Source organism: Anabrus simplex, chromosome 10, assembly GCF_040414725.1.
Source record: "Anabrus simplex isolate iqAnaSimp1 chromosome 10, ASM4041472v1, whole genome shotgun sequence".
Classification (NCBI taxonomy): domain Eukaryota; kingdom Metazoa; phylum Arthropoda; class Insecta; order Orthoptera; family Tettigoniidae; genus Anabrus; species Anabrus simplex.
In genome coordinates, this window is record NC_090274.1 from 31,892,631 (window position 1) to 31,916,303 (window position 23,673).

Genomic DNA, 23,673 nt, shown 5'->3' on the forward strand with positions numbered 1-23,673 from the left:
ATGGATAAAGAAATTACAATGAATGAAATTGAAATGGCAGTAAGAAAGATGAAAAATGGAAAAACTGCTGGAATAGATGAAATTTCAGTGGAGATGATAAAGGCAGCTGGAGCTGTAGGCCTGCAGTGGACATATCGGATTCTCAGGAATGTCTGGGAGAATAAGGAGGTCCCTGAGGATTGGCAAAAAGGAATAATCATCCCAATTTTCAAGAAAGGTGTTAAGAAAGTTTTGAAGAACTACAGGGGAATTACTCTAATATCCCATGTTGCTAAGATAATGGAAAGGATACTGGAAAGTAGAATAAGGTTGAGGGTTGAGAAGCAGATACAGGAAAATCAGTTCGGTTTCAGAAGTGGAAGGTCAACAATAGAGCCCATTTTCATTATGAGACAACTAATGGAAAAGCATTGGGAGTACGGGAATGATATGGTGATGACATTCATTGATATTGAAAAGGCATATGACAGTGTCCCTAGGACGAAAGTTTGGGACAGTCTGGTGCAAAAAGGAATTGGACAGGGATTAATAAAAATGATCATGGCATTGTATAAGGAATGTTGTAGTTGCGTGCAAACACAAGTTGGCAGGACAAGTTGGTTCAAAATAACTAGTGGGCTGAGACAGGGAAGTGTTCTATCACCAATCCTGTTTACAATAGTAATGGATGACATCATGAGAATGGCAAAAGCAGCATATGGAGGAAGAGAAATGAACATGATGTTATTTGCAGATGATATTGTGATTTGGGGAGAAGACGACAGGAAGGTTCAAGACCAGTTGAATGTGGTGAATGGGAAGATTGAAGAATGTGGATTGAAAATAAGTGTAGAAAAGAGTAAAACTCTTGTTATGACTAGAGGGGAGAAAGAAGGGAAAGGTCAGATTAGACTTGCAGACAAGTCCCTGGAAGTAGTGGAAACGTTTAAATACCTGGGGAGTGAATTAATGGAGAATGCTCGACTGGATGCTGAGATTAGTAAAAGGATTCAAGCTGGAAGTTGTTTCTATCATAGTGTAAGAAATATGTTATGGGACAAAGATGTGCCAATGGAAGCAAAGGATACTATGTACAAGATGTATTACGTACCCATAACAACTTACGGAGCAGAAACCTGGACAATGACAAAGAAGGATGAGAGTCGAATACAGGCAGCCGAAATGAAATTCTTGAGGAGTATGATACAGAAGAGTAGAAGAGACAAAATAAGGAATGAGAAAATCCGGGGAGAAATTGGAGTGGAAAAAATGAATGATAGAATAGAGAAGAGCCGACTAAGATGGTTTGGGCACATAAAGCGAATGAGGTACGAAAGAATGCCAAAAAAGGTGATGGAAATGCAAATTCAAGGAAGGAGAGGCCGTGGACGACCACGATTGAGATGGAAGGATACCATCCAACGCAGCATTATAGAAAGAAACCTGGACTGGGAGACAGTGTTGGAAGAGGAGTGGTGGAAAGGCTGAAGAAAGTGGAGAGGAACCATATTTGCCCCTACCTGGCTACAGCTGGATAAAGGGAAATGATGATGATGATGATGATGATGATGATGATGATGATGATGATGATGAATTTTCAATAATCTCAATCAACATGTTGAGTTGCCCTTGTACTTCATCTGTGTTTGCTCTCTACATAACATAATATGCAAACGGCATTACTTTTATGTCCCGGTACACATATTTTTCTATGTCTCCTTCACAATTTTGTCCATAACCATTATGAATAACAGTGGTGACAGCACACTTTGTTATAAGCATAAATTTCATTTTTGTTCCGTACTGAATTGCAGTTATAAGAAAAAAAATTGACAAGAGTGTCCACCTTTTCAATACAATATACAATACAATACTGTGCAGTATTTATTTTTTATAACCACACTTTGTTTTCGTAGTGCAGTTTCATTCCAAAACCACTCTGTTATCCCCCACATGTGTCTGGACATTGCTGCAACATATTTTTACATTGTTTGCGCATATTCTGTCATTTCTTTCCCAAATCCTGTCTGTTTCATTACTTTCCATGCTCTGGGTACACTATCGTAAGCCTTTTCTAAATGAAGGAATGTTGTCAATATATCTCTTCTATATTCCCTTATCGAGAATATTGTTCATAAAGCTCAAGATGTTGCAGTATTCTTCATAAATCCAACATGCGAGATGAAAGGTAACTGAAAGATCTTATTGGCAGGCAGGGTCCCGACACTGTATGTCTGGCATCACAGAGTGCAACCCAAAATAGGAAATCACTATCTTCAGAAGTAATGGGTTGAAATAGTTAGGTTGCTCCCTTATGAGCCAGAGGTATGCGGCGCAGCCTATACATCACGATAAGCCACTGCCAGGGAGAGGCTCTCCACCTACGTGCCTCAGAATCTCAGCAACATCATGAGAAGCTAACAAAAATGTAATCATGGATGTGCTGAGTGGTAGTTCCATTAACGATATGTATTGATTGGTAAGTTACACTCGAAACTGATAATCTGTAACTTCTGTTGTAGTTTTGCCAGAACAGTCTCAATGGCCAGGTGCTATGGGAGACTGTAATTCCTGATGCCAGCGCTCTCCAGAATGTTCCTTCTCCTCACGGCCAGCTGTTTACATGTGAGGCAACTGGTACCTACATCTTCATCTGTGGGCCACTGGGAGGAAACATATTCCAGGTATTGCTACTTCTCACATTTGTATGACGATACAATCGAATTCCTTGTCTCGTTCACTAGACTTTCTGTCTTGTCCTATGTACGCCATCCTACACATTACCTGACTCTGATCATCATCATCATCATCATCATGTCCGGCATGCTGGTCTTTGGTCACAGGTGTCCCAGGTTCGATTCCTGGCAGGGTCGAGAATTTTAACCCTAATTGGTTAATTCCCCTGGCATGGGGACTGGGTGTATGTGTCGTCTTCATCATAATTTCATCCTCATCATGACACGCAGGTTGCCTACGGCAGTCAAGTCAGAAAAGACCTGCACCTGGCGAGCCGTAGTCCTCGGACACATCCCGGCACTAAAAGCCATACGCCATTTCGGTTTCATCATCAGTGTCCCGCTCCAGTCACCCAGGTGTGGTTTTAATTTTGGTAAAACCTTCAATTATTATTGTTAATATATTTTAATTATCTTTTATTAAGTGTTTATTATACCCTGTAAATATGTATTGTGCATTTGTATAACATTAAATACATATTGCGAATACTTTCAACATTAAAAACTTCATATCTGGTCCATATTGAAAGGTGATAACATACAATAGAGGGAAATTTGATTGATCCACCTTTTTTCAATACATAATCATCATCATCATCATCATCATTTCCCTTTATCCAGCTGTAGCCGGGTAGGGGCAAATATGGTTCCTCTCCACTTTCTTTGGTCTTTCCACCACTCCTCCTCCAACACTGTGTTCCAGTACAGGTTTCTTTCTATAATGCTGCGTTGGATGGTATCCTTCCATCTCAATCGTGGTCGTCCACGGCCTCTCCTTCCTTGGATTTGCATTTCCATCACCTTTTTTGTCATTCTTTCGTCGCTCATTCGCTTTATGTGCCCAAACCATCTTCGTCGGCTCTTCTCTGTTCTATCTTTCATTTTTTCCACTCCAATTTCCTCCCAGATTTTCTCATTCCTTATTTTGTTTCTTCTACTCTTCTGTATTATACTCCTCAAGAACTTCATTTCGGCTGCCTGTATTTGACTCTCATCCTTCTTTGTCATTGTCCAAGTTTCTGCTCCGTAAGTTGTTATGGGTACGTAATACATCTTGTACATAGTATCCTTTGCTTCCGTTGGCACATCTTTGTCCCATAACATGTTTCTTACACTATGATAGAAACAACTTCCAGCTTGAATCCTTTTACTAATCTCAGCATCCAGTTGAGCATTCTCCATTAATTCACTCCCCAGGTATTTAAACGTTTCCACTACTTCCAGGGGCTTGTCTGCAAGTCTAATCTGACTTTTCCCTTCTTTCTCCCCTCTAGTCATAACAAGAGTTTTATTCTTTTCTACACTTATTTTCAATCCACATTCTTCGATCTTCCCATTCACCACATTCAACTGTTCTTGAACCTTCCTGTCGTCTTCTCCCCAAATCACAATGAAAATGAAAACCTACAACCTGTTTTCCAGTCTTTGACCGGGTCAGGGATGTAATGAATGAATCATAAGTGATTTATATTAATGAATGATAGATGCTATGAAATGAAAATGGAGAGTGTTGCTGGAATGAAAGATGACAGGGAAAACCGGAGTACCCGGAGAAAAACCTGCCCTGCCTCCGCTTTGTCCAACACAAATCTCACATGGAGTGACCAGGATTTGAACCATGGTATGCAGGGGTGAGAGGCCGACATGCTGCCGTCTGAGCCACAGAGGCTCCCAAATCACAATATCATCTCCAAATAACATCATGACAATATGTTGTTAATATAATCACAACATTTTTTATTCAGTACCGGTTTCGGTGTCTATGGACACCATCATCAGCTGAAACAGGTCGTATGAACAAAGATACACAATTATGTAGTACATATTATAGACCCTTAGTAATAAGTGACATTAATAGGATGAAGTAAAAATACAATGCTTAAAAGAATATAAACAAGTTATGTGCTTGTTAGTCAAAGTATAAAATGAAAGTGAAGATATTAACAAATGTTAAAAGACTTGATCACTTTGGAATGGTTAAAAAGTCTCAAGCGTAGCACTGCTAAACACTAGGTGAAAATAAAACACGGACATCCAAAAACTGACATAGGCTGCAGTCCTTCCACAGAGTATTGGTAAAGTAATATAAGTAGGTTTGATGGTGGCTTGTAACTTCAACTCATAAAAAGAAGGCATCATTTATGAGGTACTCAAAGAAGTCGATCATATTGCAGGCAAAGAGAAAGTGGATATATGGCCAGAAAGCTCTCGATCTAATTCGGAACCTCAAACGGCCTGATGTATGCATGGAGAGAGGCAAGGAGCTAGTGCCATATGGCCATATATCCACTTTCTCTTTGCCTGTAATATGATCCACTTCTTTGAGTACCTCATAAATGACGGCTTCATTTTATGAGTTGATGTTACAAGTCACCATCAAACCTACTTATGTTACTTTATTACCAATACTCTGTGGAAGGACTGCATCCTATGTCAGTTCCACGAACCTACTACGCTGGCATAGCAGGGGGAGGGGTGATACTCCCACGTGGTGCGTACCAGGTGGCGGATAGGGGGGTCCTAACCGGCTTGCCGTCGGACTTGAGGGAAATAAAATACCTCTCGTGGACCAAACACACTACCCCCTGCGGGTGGGGGTCGCACATGTAGAACACACCTGCGGTATCCCCTGCCTGTCATAAGAGGCGACTAAAAGGGGACCGAGGGGCTCTCAACTTGGGAGTGTGGATTGGCGACCACGGGGCCCTTAGCTGAGTCTTGGAATTGCTTCCACTTACTTGTGCCAAGCTCCTCACTTTCGTCTGTCCTATCTGACCTCCCTTAGTCAACTCTTGTTCTTTTCCGACCCTCACAGTATTAGAGCATTTGAGGCCTAGGGAGTCTTTCATTTTCACGCCCTTCGTGGCCCTTGCCTTTCTTCGTTCGTTACTTCATTTTTCGAAGTGACGGATCCCTTCTTTCTTCTTCTTTTCTCTCTCTCTTTATCCCCTGTAGGTGGGGGACGCCGACGAATAATACACCCACGGTACCCCCTGCCTGTCGTGAGAGGCGACTAAAAGGGGCTACCAAGGGAAGATTGAATTAGAACCATGGAACTACTTTCGATTCGTACCATCATGCGGGGAACACTGTGGGTTGCCTGTACTTGCAAGTAGTACCACTAAATTAGGTACGAACTAGGTTTGTGATTAGTAGCAGTAAAGAGGCTGGCCTGGGGGTTTCCAGCACCCGTGCGTCGTACCCATGTGAGCAACACCGCGGGTCTGGGCGTAGCCTGTGAGTTGTACCGCTATATGAGCGACACCGTCGGTCTGCGTTGCCTGTGATTGGTGCCCACTATGTGAGGAACACCACGGGAATACCAGCGCCCATGATTAGTACACCTAGGTGAGGAGCCTCATCGGTTTGCGTTGGCTGTGAGTGGCGCCATTGTGTGAGAAACACCAGTGGTCCGAGTTCCCTGTACAAAGTATAATACTTATGAGTAGTACCATCTTGTGTGGAACACCGTGAGTCTTTGCTACTTTTGATTAGTACCCCAACATGACAAATACCATGGTTCTACTTTACTCGCGACATTTACCATTCTGTGGGGCCTTAGACATGGATTTTGCACCCCTTTAGGCATCAAGCATGATCGTGCTTTATGAGTGGTCCCTTGGTCAGTAATACTATTATTTACGATCTTTTTTTGAGTCTGATCCACTGTTTTTATTTGTTTGCCTTTTTTTTTTGTTGGGTTCATGTCCATGCATTCATTCTTCAGGACATTTTTTATTTTATTTTGGTCAGTGGATGAATTTGAACTTTTTGTTATTTCATTTCGTGCCATTAGGGGCCAATGACCTTGATGTTAGGCCCCCTTTAAACAACAAGCAGCATCATCATCCTATGTCATTTTTTGGATATCCGTGTTTTATTTTCACCTAGTGTTTAGCAGTGCTACGCTTGAGACTTTTTAACCATTCCAAAGTGATCAAGTCTTTAAACATTTGTTAATATCTTCACTTTCATTTTATACTTTGACCAACAGGCAATAACTTGTTTATATTCTTTTAAGCATTGTATTTTTACTTCATCCTATTAATGTCACTTATTACAAAGGGTCTATGATATGTACTACATACTTGTATATCTTTGTTCATACAACCTGTTTCAGCTGATGATGGTGTCCATAGACACCGAAACCGGTACTGAATAAAAAATGTTGTAATTATATTAACAACATATTATGTATTGAATAAAGGTGGATCAATCAAATTTCCCTCTATCATATGTTATTGTGAATAAGTCTAACCTCAAAATCTGTGTAGTTGAAAACTGTAGAAAACTCAGTAATATTCATATATTGAATATAATCCACTATCATTCTGATACGTATGGAGGTTTCTGGAAACTTACTGTAATGGTTTATTATCCAGATACAAGTAGAAACATTAGAAATCTTGTAGACATGCCCATATGTGTTTGTAAACGGTAATCGAAAATTTGAGTTTATTCTACTCCAGTCGAGAGGCCGGTCAATCGATTGTTCTTTGTATGTTCGAATGTGTTCCATTCAAAGTGTTGCAAGAACATTTCCAGAATTCGATATTTCTAGACTGTATATATATATTGAGCTGATAGTCTGAGAAGTCGGTCAGTCAGTCAGTGAGAGACAGTTGCAGTAAGACAATGTAGACTGTGGGTTAGAGTGAGTGATATAGTGAGCTGAGGAGTTGGTAGATATCTGTACTTTTCAGAATCAATTGTGTGATGGTGAACTGAATAATCAGTGAATGGACTGTTGATATCTGTATCTGACAGAATCGAAATTAAATTGCTTCAGTGTGTTTCCCTTAATAGTGTAGTGTTGTGTATAACTGTGTGTTGTTAAGGAATAGACGTAGCAGCAAAAAAGTCATTTTATGCAAATAAGTAAACGTATCTTGTGTGATATTTTACACCAAAATAAAATCGCATTGAGAATGATAGTCTGTACTCTAGCATTATTTGATCATTGTTCAACATAGTGTTGTCTGGTCATAAATAATGGTACATTTTTCCCATAACTCCATCTGGTGGTATATAGGAGAACCTTTACTGTAAACAGTCTGCATTGACTTCCCAAGTGATTCTGTTTCATAATCATGGAATGGGATAATTATGAAAGCCTGAGGTCTGCAAGACTTAAATGGTTCAGGCATGTAAAGAGAATGTCAGGCACTCAAATATCACATGCGTACATGGAACAGATAGTCAGTGTCAGTGGAAAGAAATGTGTTGAACAGCCAAAGAAACTGTGGCTGGACCAACTGAAGGCAGACATTGAGAGCAGAGGAGGGGGCTGGAGAATGATCGTGAAGAGAGAGAGAGAGAGAGAGAGACCTACATGGACAGACAACGCTGGCGAGAGCTCGTTCAGCACCATCCTACCTAGCACAAGCTGGAAGTGTTATATGATGATGATGATGATGATGATGATAATGGTGATGAATAGTGATCCACATGGTAGGAAGACAGCCTTCACTGAGCGAGTTTGCTTACACAGTTGGGTCACGTACCCGCGGGCTTGCATTCAGAAGATAGTGGGTTCGAGCCGCACTGCTGGAAGCCCTGACAATGGTTTTCCATGGATTCCCATTTTCATACCAGGTTAGTGCTGGGGCTGTACCTTAATTAAGAACAAGGACGCTTTGTTCCTGGTCCTTTCCAATCTGTCGGTGTGATGTAAAGAAAAAGGCAGCCTTCAGACATCTTCCATAACCGTAAGAAGCATGGCTTCATCAGAATGTTCATCTATCGAACAATCAAATTGTTCAATGAGACCGCGAGCATGTCTGACAGCCCTCGTTTGAGCTGTCAAAAGTCTGCTAGGATACCATTGCTCATCACTACTGTGAAACAAAGAATTAACCCAAATCCTATGTGAAAACAAAAGGTAATGACAAAAGAGATTACTGTTGCACAGTGAACAAAAGCGGAAATGAGTCCCATTCGACACTCCATCTCATACAATGTCCGCATGCAAAAGATTTCTGGTGACACATTTGATGTTTACCCAACAAAATTCATTAAAAACTTAGCCATAGATGCCCAAGAGAAATTTGGTTTTCTCTGCCATCTAGTAGGCCCTAGAGTAAAATGAAACGTGAAAAAGGATGAGCAGACAGCCAGATGGCATCAAATCAAAATGTCTGCACACGGTATCTGAGGTCATACGATCATCATCATTGTCGTTGAGGGTGTTAAGAAATAACCTTGGTCTGAAGGTACTTAGTCGCAGCACCCAAAATAGTAATCGGAAAGTTCTCTTTACTGATGAGAAAGGTTGCACAATTATTGAAGATCATTTTAAGACACAAAATGATTCTTTTTGTACCCTAGATGCAGTCATAGCTCGTCAAGTGGCTCAGAAATTCGAGAGTTCATCATCCCGCATCACTGATCAGTTAGGTGGAGAGTTTCTTTCGATATTGTTTCAGATATTCGCATTCACTTTTGTGAGAAAAGTGTCTAAACATCACTGAAGTGTTCCAATACACAGTGCTGTGTTTTATTTCAAGTCCCTTAATTGTTGAGTGCTATGCCCATCTATAGACAGTGCATGAGAACTTACTTTTTTCATTTTTATCTGTCCATTTTTGAGGGCCAAATCGATCTCTAACAAGTATTGACATCTCTTGGGCAACTTTGGTGTAAAACAAGATTCCATCTTCCAATACTTAATTTATTAGCTAATCTATGAATTTTACATAAGTTTTAGCTTACCAGTAATGTCTTTTCGTCTAACTATAATAGTACATGTTTTGTTCCAATTTTGCAGAACTTCTTCAGCTAAGAAAAACATACATTGCAAAAATTGGCGTAAACAGTTAAAACATTATGACATGTAAAATTTGATTTAAAATGTGTGTTCTTCACTGATAAAAAGTTGAGAAAGCACATAAAAAAGTATAGTAATATTTAAGTCTGTGAAGAATTATGTCCACTGATGAGACGTTTTTATTGAGTGTTATCTTGTTTTTTTCTTTAAGAGGCAAGTCACTGCTATAACTAACACTACAATGTAATATAATAATATTTGTGGCAGGTTTAAACATAGACAGCATACGTAAAGCGAGCACAGCAGGACCATGACAGAGACACCTTAATTACATTTTTTTGTTATCAAAGATAACACTACAATCAAACCTAACTTCAACTACGGTTTCAGGAAGTTTTCCCCAGTCCACACAGAAACTTAAATTCCATCGGAACTCTTGTAAAACAGTGCCAACTCCACATTCAAATGTTTTACCTGCCACAATGTAGTGTTAGCTATGGTAGTTTTGTACACCTGTTTGTTTCCTTCTTATACATGAATAAAATACTCTTAGTGAATGTGCAAATGGCCTATTTTCTCCTCCCATTCCAGTTGGGAGCTGGACTCACTCGTGTGTTGGAGCTGGGAGGACATCGCTCCCCTGTGCTGGCTGCAGACTGGGCGATCGCCAACCAGAGTGCCACCTGCATTACTGCATCGAGCGAAGGCAAAATCCGTGTGTCAACCCTTCTTACACCTTGAAGGTTACAACGCTCAGTGAGAGCTGGTGACATTGTAGGGAGAAGAATGGCAGGATTATGACCACATTTTCATTTTTGTTAGGTTTGTTGAATTTGAAACGTTGTTATGATTTCTGTCTCTCATTGAGTTTATACTGCACTTACAGAAAAACTCTCCTCATAACATTTTGCGCAGGGTCTTAAAGGTTCTTTAATATGTTGAGACCCGCCGGCGGATCTCGTGATGTATTGTATATAGTGGAGCTGCACTGTGCATCGTTCAAGGATTATGCTTTCGTACTTCCTGATTCATCTGTACTTCTTATGCATGGGGTGCATAGCAGAAAGGATAATTAAGTAATTATTCAATATGCATGTTCCATGCCTTAAATACATACAAATACAAGAAAAGAAACGGTGTAAGAAATGCCTTGACCAGTAGTCTGATATCTTAGGATACTTAACATTTGTAGTCCAATATACCTGGTAAATAATGAGTACAGAAAAGTTTCATAACTCGGGCTTAGTTACATCTGTACATTTATTTTATGTTGTGTTTCTTCCATTGTTTGCCCCCTTCCCCCAGTATCATATAAATCATTTCATATCTGGCCCCATGGCTAAACGTTTAACATGCTGTCCTCTGGTTCAAGGGGTCCCATGTTTGATTCCCGGCCAGCTCGAGGATTTTAATTTACATTGATTAATTCCTCTGGCTCTGCGGATGGGTGTTTGCACCATCTTCATTATCATCTTAGATAGGGCTCCATCCTCACAGTCGGTCAGGTAGCCTATAGGGCATCATTTCGAAAGACCTGCACCAGGCCCCTACGGAGGGCACGCATAATTATTTTTATCATTTATATTTTTAGGTAATATAGACCTTGGAATATCTTTACAACAGTACCTTCAATCGAAACAAACAATACTGCACAAAGACCAGCAACTTCATTGAGGTCGCCAGTGGGTCCCAGAGCTTGCACCATGCATTACTTGTAGATCTGCCAAGCGGTCTCAGCTTACAAATCATCTTAACGCCGTAAGACCGTAGTTAAGATATTTAAGAGTATCTAATATATCCATTAGAGTTCAGATATCCCTGAACTTTTACTTCCTTCCTAATTAATAAACTCTGAAAACAATGCACCGTCATAAACCCATTCAAGTCACAATAAATGGCCAATTGTTGACTGTGGAAAGATTTAATTTGCCTGCCAGTACTTTGAGCGTAACTGACACATAAAAACACATATAAAATACTAACTAATGAAGATAATTAACTCAAATTTTCGCATTCATACCATTGAAAGTTATGACTTACCCTTACATTATTTTCTGAATGGCTGCCAGCTGTGGTACAAATGTTCCATTTGAGATAATTTCAAAAAAAAAAAAAAAAAAAAAGCAGATCCATGAACTCTAAAAACATGGACAGTTGACGGAATCTACATTTTTTTGTAAGCATTGCTGAAACACTGCTGCATGCACAAAATGGATATATATTAGGATTACTGTCTTCATTCTTGAAATCCCACCACTGCGATTCATTTTTGTCTTCGGCCGCGCGCGTTCTGAAGGACCTGGTGTGGCACCTTCACTCTTACATTCTTCAATGGTCTTCACACTCGAGTCACTTTCACTGTTGTTATAACTGTCCTTGAACTCAGATTCATCTTCCAAGACACCTTTATTGCCATAATCACCATCTAAAACACTGTCTACAAGTGTTTCCCAACTTTCATTCTACTGCATAATGAATACTGAATATCGATGAAAATGAACTCTTACCATTGATGCTTTCACGGCCCGTACTTATAGATATGATATAGTGTTTTTAGTCTTATGCCATGTTTCACAGAGAGAAGTTCTCCAATACTCCTTAAGAGGAAGAAGAAGAAAGAAAGAAACAGTGGAGTTGTTATCCCCATGAGGAACTCCTTAGGCCTTGAGAAACCTATTAACGTTGGGGTCAGAAGAGAACGAGCGTTGACCAATGCGGAAGAACAGGGGCAACCTGGCCCAAGTAAGCAGAAGGTGGTGATGGTGGTAGTGGTAATTATTGTTATAGAGGAAGTACAATCGAGCAACCATCTTCTCGTAGCACTAATTAGAAAGGAAAAAGAAAGAGGTCCGACCGACACTTTGAAGAATGAAGGTATCGACAAAAGAGAGGGAAGGTGCCCCAAAAGGATGTGAAAATGAAAGACTCACAAACATCAGAGATGGAAGAGAAGAGGAGTTGGCCAGGAAGGCGAGCAGGAGATATGAAAGTTAGGAGCATTGCACTTCTTAGAATGCCATCTCCCTACGAAGGTTGATGATCCAACTGGTTATGATAACTGCAAAACAGCAGCTGGAAAGATTTCAAAGGAAGGTTATCCATGCCAGCGGCGCAGAGCAATTTCTCCGTCTCCCCATTTTACCCCTTGATGATGAATTGGAGAAGTTCATATCGTTCACCTCTTATGATGTACCTGAGCTTTCATTCCTTGATGGTTGTTAAAAGCTCTTTTTTTCCTTACTTAAGAAGTTGAGGACTTCCTCATTGATCTTCCTCTCTATCCAGGATATTCGAAGCATTCTCTACAATTTGAAAGCTTCAACCCACCTCTCCATCAAAGGGCTGAGTGTCCACCCTTCAAAACTATACAGAAGGGCAGGGACAACATAACATTGCAACATTCAAACTCAGAGCTGAAGGTTGAGGTCTCTACTGGCGAATAGGGCTCGCATCTTCTTCTTTTCTTCATGGGGCCTCTAAATATTTGTTCCTAATTAGCGTTGACCTCTAAGATCTTTTGCTACCATGTTTTTCCTTCATTCCCACCTAAATATACATGCTCCCTTCACAAAGCTGCAGGTTGTTCTTATTGGGTCTTCTTGGATTTTTTCTCTCTCTTCACCTGGTAGTCCTAGAGTGGAGGGTCTGATTCTACCCAGCGCTTCACATTCGAAAAGTATGTGTTCAGCTGATTCCTCTGCTTCATTGCATTTCCTACATATGCTGTCTCTTATTACTCCAATTCTATGTAGGTGTTTTTTCAGATGACAGTGTCCTGTCAACAATCCTACTACCCATCTTATATTTTCTCTGCTAAGTTTCAACAGTTCTTTAGTATGCTTCTTGTTTGGTCCTTTTATCAGTTCCTTTGCAAGCCTGCATCCTGGAGTATTTTTCCAGTTTTCCATTTGTTTCTTTTGTACCCATTTTCCTATGTAGTGTCGGGCTTGTCCATAGGAAATCCCACGTACAGGTTCTGGGCCTGTGAAATGTGTTTCTGCTCGCATACTGTTGAACAAATTTTTGGCTTGCCCAATCCTGGATAAAATTTCATTCTTAGGATCGCAATGTTCAGTCACTACATCCAAAGATATTTGAAGGATGACACTTGTTGAACATTTGTGTTGTTAATGTGCAGGGAGGCTGCTTAGATGTTTTTGAAAATATAATCAGCTTGGTGTTGCCAATCTTCATGAACAGAGCAAATGCTGCACTGATCCTTACAGTGTTATTTATAATAATTTGAAGATCAGCAAGGTTACTAGCTAACACAATGGCATCATCAGCAAGGCGGTTGTTAATGACATTGCCATTTATCCTGGTCCCTATGCTAACATCCTCAACAGCTCCTCTGAACACACCCTCAGAGAAGATGTTAAAAAGGAGAGGGGACAGGACACAGCCCTCTCGCACGCATGTATATGTATGTATGTCCTCACTGGTCTCTCCCTCTATTTTCACCTCCGCTGTTTGGTTCCAGTAGAACTGAGTGATGATGCGTAGATCACCACCGTCAACACTAATAGTTTTTAAAACCTCAGCAAGTTTTGCATAAGATATGCAATTGAAAGCTTTTCGGTAGTCGATGAAGCATGTGTACACGTCAACATTCATATTCAGGCATCTCCGAGTCAAAACATTCAGAGAGAAAAGACCCTCGCAAGTTCCCACTCTGTTTCTAAAACCAAACTGAGTAGGACCAACTTGGCATTCGCATTTTGCCTTGCGCAAGTGGGAGCAGTGCTAGATTCAGCTATGGAACCCATGGTTGCCAACCACACACTCCCAAGTTAAGAGCCCTTTGGGCTCACTTTTAGTCACCTCTTACAACAGGCAGAGGTTAAAGCTGCTACCCACAGGGGGTTATGAAGATGAGATAAGGAGATTGTCCTCGTTTCCTCTTTCTGTTGCTCTGTCTTCCTACACTAACCTGTCATTTTGTTTATTCCTGTCTGTCTTTATATGACTTTATTTGCATTTCTTTGTTCCCTTCCATTACTTAATTCATGTACTTTTGCACACTTACTGCAAACTTTTATTTATTGTTTTTTTGCTAGCGGTTTAATGTCGTACTAACACATTGAAAGTTTTCAGTGACGCAAGGAAGGGAAAGAAAGCGGCTGTGCCCTTAATTGAGGCACATTCCCAGCATTTACCTGGTGTGAAAATGGGAAACCACAGAAAACCATCCTCAGGGTTGCCAGTGGTGGGATTCGAACTTACCATCTCCTGCATGCAAGCTCACAGCAATGCAACTTAACCATGCGGCCAAGTCACTCGATAAATATACAGTATATGTTTTATAGGTACAATGGAACTTTTCCTAATGGACACCTCTGAATAGCAGACTGTTATAGGTAATGGGCACATTTTAATTGCCCATCTGAAATACTTGGGAACATACAGAAAAGTTGATTCTCAATAGCGGACACTCTCGATGGATGCAGACGGTACAAAATAAGTATTATTAAATAAAATAACACAGACATGAACACAGTTTCAGAACTGATGAATGTGAAAATGCTAAATCTCAACTTAGATATAGATACATAGGGACCTGAAAAAAATCACATTTGCGATAAATGCAAATTTTTTAATCTTGTACTGAATCCAAAACTAACGGTAATTCTAATGTGGAATAACATCAGTTTTACGCTTAAAATAGAAGTGCGACAAAATGCAAATTGTGACCCAAAATGCGAAATTAATATAAATATGCCATTTTGGTGCGAATTCTTCGAAAATGTGCTATTTTACTGTCAAAAACATATTTCAGCAAAATCGTCAGAAATACTCAAAATATGATGCATAAATCGTTCGACCATTCCGATCGATGAAGAAAAGTAGCCGATCGATTGCTGCTTGCTGACTTTAATTGATATTTACAATGGGAATAGCAAGGAGAATAAGATCTGTATCGATTGTCATCGCAATGTAAATCGAGTGTCACGGAAATAATGAGATAGACGCAGCGTTGTTTTCCTGTTGTTCAAAATTGAAACTAGTGAAGAGTAGAAAGTCGAGCGATCGTTTAGGTTATGGGGCGCACGACAAAAACTGCGCACGAAAGGGCTCAGCAAAATGCAAAGGATGGTTTATATGCCACAGGTTCGGCAACAATGTTTTGCAAGTATTGTAATTGCCGAGTTGGGAGGGAAAAAAAAGATTGCATTGTGAAACATGTTAAATCTGAAAAACAGGTGGGTAAGGACGCGATAATGAAAGTTCAACCCCTGCTGCTAGTAAATCTCAAAGAAAGCAATCTTCTGTGCTTACACGGTTAGATAGTTGTTTAATGTTATTTGCTTCACGTCCCACTAACTACTCTTTTACGGTTTTCGGAGACGCCGAGGTGCCAGAATTTAGTCCCGCAGGAGTTCTTTTACGTGCCAGTAAATCTACCGACACGAGGCTGACATATTTGAGCACCTTCATATACCACTGGACTGAGCCAGGATCGAACCAGCCAAGTTGGGGTCAGAAGGCCAGCGCCTCAACCGTCTGAGCCATTCAGCCCGGTGTTAGATAGTTGCAAACGACGAAAAATTTCGAGAGATAACTTCTCAGAACGCATAGTTGAAGTATTTGCCAAAGCAAATATATCTGTGGAAAACTGGAAAGCAAAGAGCTAAGATCCTGGATTACTGAGTTTTCAAATGAAGAGCTGCCATGTGTGAGAACTCTATGTGAAGTATATTGCTTGCTTGTTGTTTTAAGGGGCCTAACATCGAAGGTCATCGGCCCGTGAAGTATATTTAGCGGGGAAGTTTCGATTTCATTGATCAGGTACGGTTTAGGTATTAAGACATCGAAACCACGCACAAAATTGAAGGATACAGAATTTGAGTGCGATTTCCATATCGAACTAGCTTACCCGTACCCAGTTGATCCAGTAATTTTAAATTATATTGTTGTAATTTGAGGTCTTTCTTCCTTTCTAGAAGTTGCATCTGACCACCAGAAAAAAAGACCAGAGGCTGTAGTGGGGAAGAACATCAACATACTCTGTGATGAAACTACAGATAGAATGGGCCGTTGTGTTTTTAGCATCATATTCCAAGTCCCAGCCGGATCGAAAAGAGAGCTGTACGTTGTTTCTGTGAACTATCTTGATGCAGGAAATGCTATAAAGTGCTCTCGTGCTGTTTTAGGTGCTCTGCGCAGTTACAGTGCACCATATGATGCAGTTAAAGTGTTTGTTAGTGACAGTGCCCCATACATGACCTGGTGTTATGAAACATTAAGTGTGGTCATTGGGGTTCATTTAATGCATGTACAGTGCTGGGCACATAAGAGCAGCTTGGTTGGCAATAGTTGGGTCGCAGTGATGACAGATTTAAATCATGTGGCTGTGATGGTAAAGTCTGCATTTTTGAACACAAGAAAGCGAAAATATAATTATTTACAATTCTTAACATCAAAGTATGGTGCTTGAAAGGAAGCAAAGCTTTTTCCTGCACCTACCATAATCCTATGAGCTGGTTTCAGGCTGTCTTCTATTTGAGTGCTTACTTTACTGATGTTACATTTTCAAGATGTCTGACATGAAAGACATCAACAACTGTGGTATTAAGTACCTGACTGATCTGAGTGACCGAGAACTGAATAGGCTTCACTCCCACATGGTTTCTGTCACAGATCATGCAGCTGGATTGGTCCTTACTGAACTTGAAGGGTCTCTGTATCCTACCTCTCATGTCCTTTACCCCAAACTGCATAACATTAACGCCAGTTTTACCTTCATCTGCGGTAACTAATGATGCTCACTCCTCTACAGCAGGCGGCATGTAGAGACATATTTGTCAAAATTGCTCATTCTTCACAGTGCAAGCTAGTCACATTGAAAGCTAAAGACCCTAACCATAAGTATTTTGTGTCAATTTCTCAAGCTTTGTATCCAAAAAATATAATTTTGAATAACACTGATAAATTAAATGAACTTGAGAAATTGTTTGGAGTAACAAATCTCTCACAAAACAATATCTGGTCTGGTTACTGTTCTCTGAAACATGCAATTCAAACCCAGATGAAAGAAAGTGAGAAATGTGATGTCATGCTTTCATTAACTGCAGTTCAGTGTTCAGCATATTTGCTAAATACTGTCTTGAGTTGTTGTGGACTCCAACGAATAATGTAGATAGCGAGCGTGTGTTGTCTCATTACAAACACAGTGGTTACAGACAGACGGTCAAATTGAAAAAAAAAAGGCTATGCCGAAGTTCTGACAATGCTTTTGTTTGAACAAGGAATTTGTGTGTGAACCAAGGACTATAACTGCACTTCATAAACTTGGAATCATTAAAATTAATAATACCATGCAATTATTTTAACTTTGTAAATAGATGCTAATGTTGAAACAAACAGATGCTAATTTTTCAGGTCCCTATAGATACAGTATTGATTCCCATAGGAAACCTGAAATATTTGTCCTTAATGAGTAAATTCCAATATAATTGGTCTGTTATTGGGAATGATAAATTTTCCAGCTAACTCATTCTTGGTTGCCAGCATTTCACCCCAGTGTGCCAATTTGGGCTCATCAGTTGGTAACTAGCATACCTACCAAGATGCATGGCTAGTGCATACTGTGGAGGCCACTGCCTCAGGCAAAGCAAATGCACTATGCCATTTCACAAAAATTGATTCCTGCTTGGCAGTGGCACTGCCTGAGGCTCCAAGTAGTCTACAATGTGGCCGCCACTACATGCACCAGCCATCTGCCTTGGTAGGTGTGCTAGTTACCAACTGCTGGACTGAGAGGCTCAGATGGTTGAGGCGCTGGCCTTCTGACCTCAACTTCGTAGGTTTGTTCCTGCCGCAGTCCAGTGGTATTTGAAGGTGCTCAAATAAGTCGGCCTCATATCGGTAGATTTACTGGCATGTAAATGAACTTCTATGGGACTAAATTCCGGCACCTCGGCATCTCCGAAATAATATTTTATGTTACCAACTGATGAGCTCAAATTGATACACTGGGGTGAAATGTTGCCAACCAAGAATGAGTTAGCTTAAAAATGTATAATTTCCAATAACGAACCAGTTATATTGAAATCTGAACTCGGCAAAACACTCTGGTGATGGTGCAGCAGACTTCAAGTCTAGTGATGACACTCTGAACACAGAGTGCCTTATTCAAATTGTGACTGTATCCAACATGGACAAGGATGAGGAAGAAGTAGTAACTCGTGAAGTGATTCCATGTAAGGATGCCGTTAATAATAATAATAATAATAATAATAATAATAATAATAATAATAATAATAATAATAACAGAACAAAACTTTAGGAAGAATGAAAGCAGAGAGTACTACAGAGCCTTCAAACGCAAACTCACTGGCTATAAACCACCATCTCTATGCTTTGAGCGAAAGGACGGCACACTGGCGACGTCAAATGAAGAAAATTGCAGCATTCTGGCAGCTTACTTCAAGAATTTACTTAATTGCTCTAAACCGCAAAGCGCCATTGAGACCAAGGAACCCTTACTCAGGTACCCAGATTCCAGACCACCCGACAGAGATGAGATCAAGCGCCATATTGCCCGTCTCAAAAGTAACAAAGCGCCGGGGGAAGACTCGGTAGTAGCAGAACTATGGAAATATGCCCCAGAGGAATCACTTGACATCTTGCAAAAGCAAATAGAAGAAATTTGGAACAAGGAGACCCTACCCAAAGATTGAAAAATAGCTTTGATCCATCCATTACACAAAAAAGGCAACATGAAGAACATCAACAACTACAGAGGAATATCTTTGCTACCCATGACTTACAAAATTCTATCACTTGCCATCCTGAAGCGTTTGGAAGCACAAGTCGAACATCAAATAGGTGAATACCAAGGAGGGTTCAGAAAAGGTCGCTCAACAACTGAACAGATCCAAAATCTCAAAACGATCATCAGATATTGTACACTAAGGTCCAAGCAGTATGTGTCTGTCTTTGTGGACTTTAAGAAAGCGTACGACTCCATTGACCGGGAAGTCCTGCTAAACATCTTAAATGAATTGGAGTTGATTTGAAACTGCTGGCATTAATTAGAGCCACCCTGACCGATACAAAATCCAAGGTGAAGTTCCACGGATGTCTTTCGCATTCCTTTGACATCAAAAGAGGAGTCCGACAAGGTGATGGGCTATCCCCGATATTCTTCAACTGTGTTCTTGAAAAGATCATCAGAACCTGGCGGGTGAGATTACAGGAAACCAACTATAGTCCATTGAGAATAGGAACAAAATCCAATGGGATCGCAACAGACTGCTTAGCATTTGCCAATGATATTGCTGTTCTCTCAAACGACATAGAAACCGCTAGAGCCCAAGTTGAAATTTTAAAGGAAATTGCCGAACAAACTGGTTTGCAGATATCGTTTGAGAAAACAGAAGTAATGACTAACATCAAAGAGGCTCCACCAAAACTCCATACAAAATACGGAGACATCACCCAAGTAGATAAATTCAAATACCTGGGTGAGATCATCATGAAAAATGGACTGGACAAAGAAGCACTTCAGGAGCGAGTACGCAAACTGGAAATAGCCTTTCAAACATCCCGCACAATCTACAACAAAAAATGCCTTTCCCAAAACACCAAGATACGTCACTATGAAACAGTTCTGAAGCCAGTAGTTCTATATGCAGCCGAAACCCTGTCTCTAAATGCCAACAAAGGACTCCTTGAAGAACTGGAGAAAAGAGAACGCAAGATTGTGAGAGGAATCTTGGGATCAAAGTACAGAAATGGAATTCATCAAAAGAGATCCAACAAGGAAGTCTAGAGCAAAATAGAGAAAATTACCGACACAATCAGAAAAAGACGGGCACGATTTTACGGTCATCTGAAAAGAATGGATGGAAGAAAGTTAACTAAAGAAATCTTTCACCTTTTTGATTCAAACCCCAAAACTACAATTCCCTGGTTTAGAAATACCAAAGAAGACCTGCAAATGCTACATATCTCAGCTGAAGACGCCCTTAACAGAGATATCTTCCGCAAGAAAATATTGATGAACGGGCTAAACCGAGACGAGCAACCGAAGAGAAGACACGGTGCCCCTTGGACAGAGGAGCGTAAGCAGGCCCACTCACAAAGAATGAGGGAAATTTGGGCTCTAAAGAAGGCCAAGTTCAGTGTCAAATGCAACAAGACTTAACGTGGTCCTTGATGGCCCCAGCGAATTATATATATATATATAATAATAATAATAATAATAATAATAATAATAATAATAATAATAATCGTATGGCCTCAGACATCGTGTGCAGACATTTCAAGTTGATGCCATCTGGCTGTCTGCTCGTCAATTTCCACGTTCCATTTTACTCTAGGTCCACTAGATGGCAGACCGAGTAAACCGAAATTCTCTTGGGTGTCTATGGCTGAGATTTAATTAATTTTGTCGGGTAAACACCAAATGTGTCACCAGAGATCTTTTCCATGCCGACATCGTATGACATGGAGTGTCGAATGGACTTTTTTCCGCCCTTCAAAAATCAGACTACCTCTGCCGGGTTTGAACCCGCTATCTTGGTATCCGGAGGCCGACACTCTACCACTGATCCACAGAGGCAGGTAAGGATGCCGTTAAAGAGGCGAGACAAGTGAAATATGATATATGATACATCATATCATAGGTTGTTCTGCTTCTTGGCAGGTCCAGTCATGGCTGTGATCCAACCATGATATCCTGGAGGTGGTTTCCCGTTGTCTTCCTCAGAGTCATTTTAGACTATTCATCAGCTGCCCTTAACATAGGGAACAGTCGCTGTTGTAGCCGCCTCTCTGAGGTACTAACGCTGAGGCCGATATCTGCTTCCAACATGGATACAGATACCTTCTACTCAGTTAACCCAAATATTGGGTTCCCAGCCGGGCTGAGTGGCTCTTTCTAGCGTAGCTAGCTTATCCTTCAATATGTGTTGCCAGATGTCTAAGGCATATGTCATGATGGGGTCTGTTTGTACGTAGACTTTTTTCTCTTAGCAGCATGTATGTTATTAGGAACGCTCTGCCATCTGTTGAATATATTTGGAAGCTGGGAAACGTTATAGAATCAAAGAGTATCTAGCAGGGAATAGTATTCTTCTGTAATCAGAGGAAGTGTATACTCTCTGGATTGACAGGTAGTAATCAACATGGCTGCATGCAATGGCATTACTAAGGATGAAAATCACATACTGTAGGCTATATCAGAATATTAATGAAAGTGTTAGTCGCTTAGCAACCTGTTAAGTACAGAATGTATTGCAGGTTAGGGCAAGCCTTCGCCTGCAATTATTGAAGTGATCATTTAATGATTTGATTTTATGATTACTCAAAGTTGGCTGAACTTAGGGAGACCTATCAATGTCTCATGATTGACCGGCAGGTAATTCCGGATAGAATAAAACAAAAATGAAGCAAATCGGTCCTGTAGAACGGACAGACAGATTTACCAAATCTGTTTTTTTAAACTCTTTAGTGTATAGATTGTTTTGTTGAGGAATGTTATGGAGAAGTTTTCTGTAACCTAGATTTGGAAATGATGGTGATTTTATTTTTCTTGTAAATGCTAATCCTCCTTCCTGAAGAATAATTTTGCTCCCTGAATATTGATGTCTAAATATGTGTCTATGCATAGGAAAACATACCAGAATTTGAAAATACCCTTTTGTTTATTATTATTATTTCAGAATTGGATGAAGAGATTTTTTTGAAAAGAAATAAGATTTCTAGTCTAAAAATTAAACCCCATGGCGCAAGAGCCCCAAAGGGCCATAGCGTACCAAGTGACCGTGCTCAGACCAAAGGCCTGCAGATTACGAGGTGTTGTGTGGTCATCACGATGAATCCTCTTCAGTCATCATTCTTGGCTTTCTAGACTGGACTGCCATCTCACCGTTAGATAACTCAGTTGTAAGCACGTAGGCTGAGTGGACCTCGAACCAGCCCTTGAATCCAGGTAAAAATCCCCGACTACTGAGCTTGATAGCTGCAGTCGCTTAAGTGCGGCCTGTATCCAGTATTCAGGAGATAGTGGGTTCGAACCCCACTGTTGGCAGCCCTAAATGTAGTTTTCCGTGGTTTCCCATTTTCACACCAGGCAAATGCTGGGGCTGTACCTTAATCAAGGCTATGGCTGCTTCCTTCCCACTCCTAGCCCATTCCTGTCCCATCATCACCATAAGACCTATCTGTGTTGGTACAACATAAAGCAAATTGTAAAAAAAAAAAAAAAAAAAAAAAAAAAAAAAAAAAAAAAAAAAAAAAAAAAAAAAAAAAAAAAAAAAAAATCCTCGACCTGGCTGGGAATAGAACCTAGGGCCTCTGGATAAGAGACAGGCTTGCTACCCATACACCATGGGGTTGGCTAGATTTTTAGCCTAGAAAATAATATTTTTAATGTGGGCACATTACCGATCAACTGCAAGTTACGTATCAAGCCAGTGAAAACTGAACATTCATTCATTCATTCATTCATTCATTCATTCATTTATTTGTAATCAGATCCAGGTATGAAGTACTCCCTTTTCCACTGCTGACTGTATATCAATAGGACAAGAGAGGAGAAAGATTACATTGTAGCACAAATAACGCTGCAACCCATTACTATAGTCGGTGAAAGCTGGGCAGAACTGAAAAACGGCTGCTCATTATGCTGCACCTGCCCTCCTTGGAACAACAGATCGACAGAGATGAAGACTTTGTTAGGAGAATTATTATTATTATTATTATTATTATTATTATTATTATTATTATTATTATTATTATTATTATTATTATTATTTTGGACAAACAGAAATTGAAACATCCAGAAGTATAAAGTATCTCGGAGTGACACTTGATACCAAACTTACTTTTTGGGATCATATCAAACGGGTGACAGATAAGGCGGTGAAAACAACGATTGCTCTGAGTAGATTAATGAGCAACGTTAAAGGTCCGAAGTCTAGCAAACGACGACTTCTGATGTCGATAGTTCACTCGACACTTCTATATGGTGCCGAAGTCTGGGCTGAATCTGTGAAGTTTGAAAAATACCGGCGAAGGATAGCTGCGGTACAGCGGAGATCAGCTTTGCGTATTACAAGCGCATTACATAAAATCAGCTTCATGGTCCGTATCGCACTTCAATAGATTCACAATTAAGTATTTATTTATTTTCCACCTAGTCGATACAATGATTGCTTAAGGTAATTTTTAATGGTCAAAAGTGGT

At 40.2% G+C, this 23,673-nt stretch overlaps 1 protein-coding gene across 1 annotated transcript in view; it reads left to right on the forward strand.

The window, feature by feature from the left end:
* The window catches only part of LOC136882400 (WD repeat-containing protein 91), a 105,979-nt gene extending 82,815 nt beyond the window's left edge, over positions 1–23,164 (forward strand). Inside the window, exons 12-14 of the mRNA XM_067155028.2 lie at positions 2,502–2,663; positions 10,072–10,302; positions 22,149–23,164. Of these exons, the coding sequence (XP_067011129.2) occupies positions 2,502–2,663; positions 10,072–10,221 (312 nt within the window). The 3' untranslated portion in view covers positions 10,222–10,302; positions 22,149–23,164. The remainder of the gene's footprint in view (positions 1–2,501; positions 2,664–10,071; positions 10,303–22,148) is intronic.
* Positions 23,165–23,673: the final 509 nt, after the last annotated feature.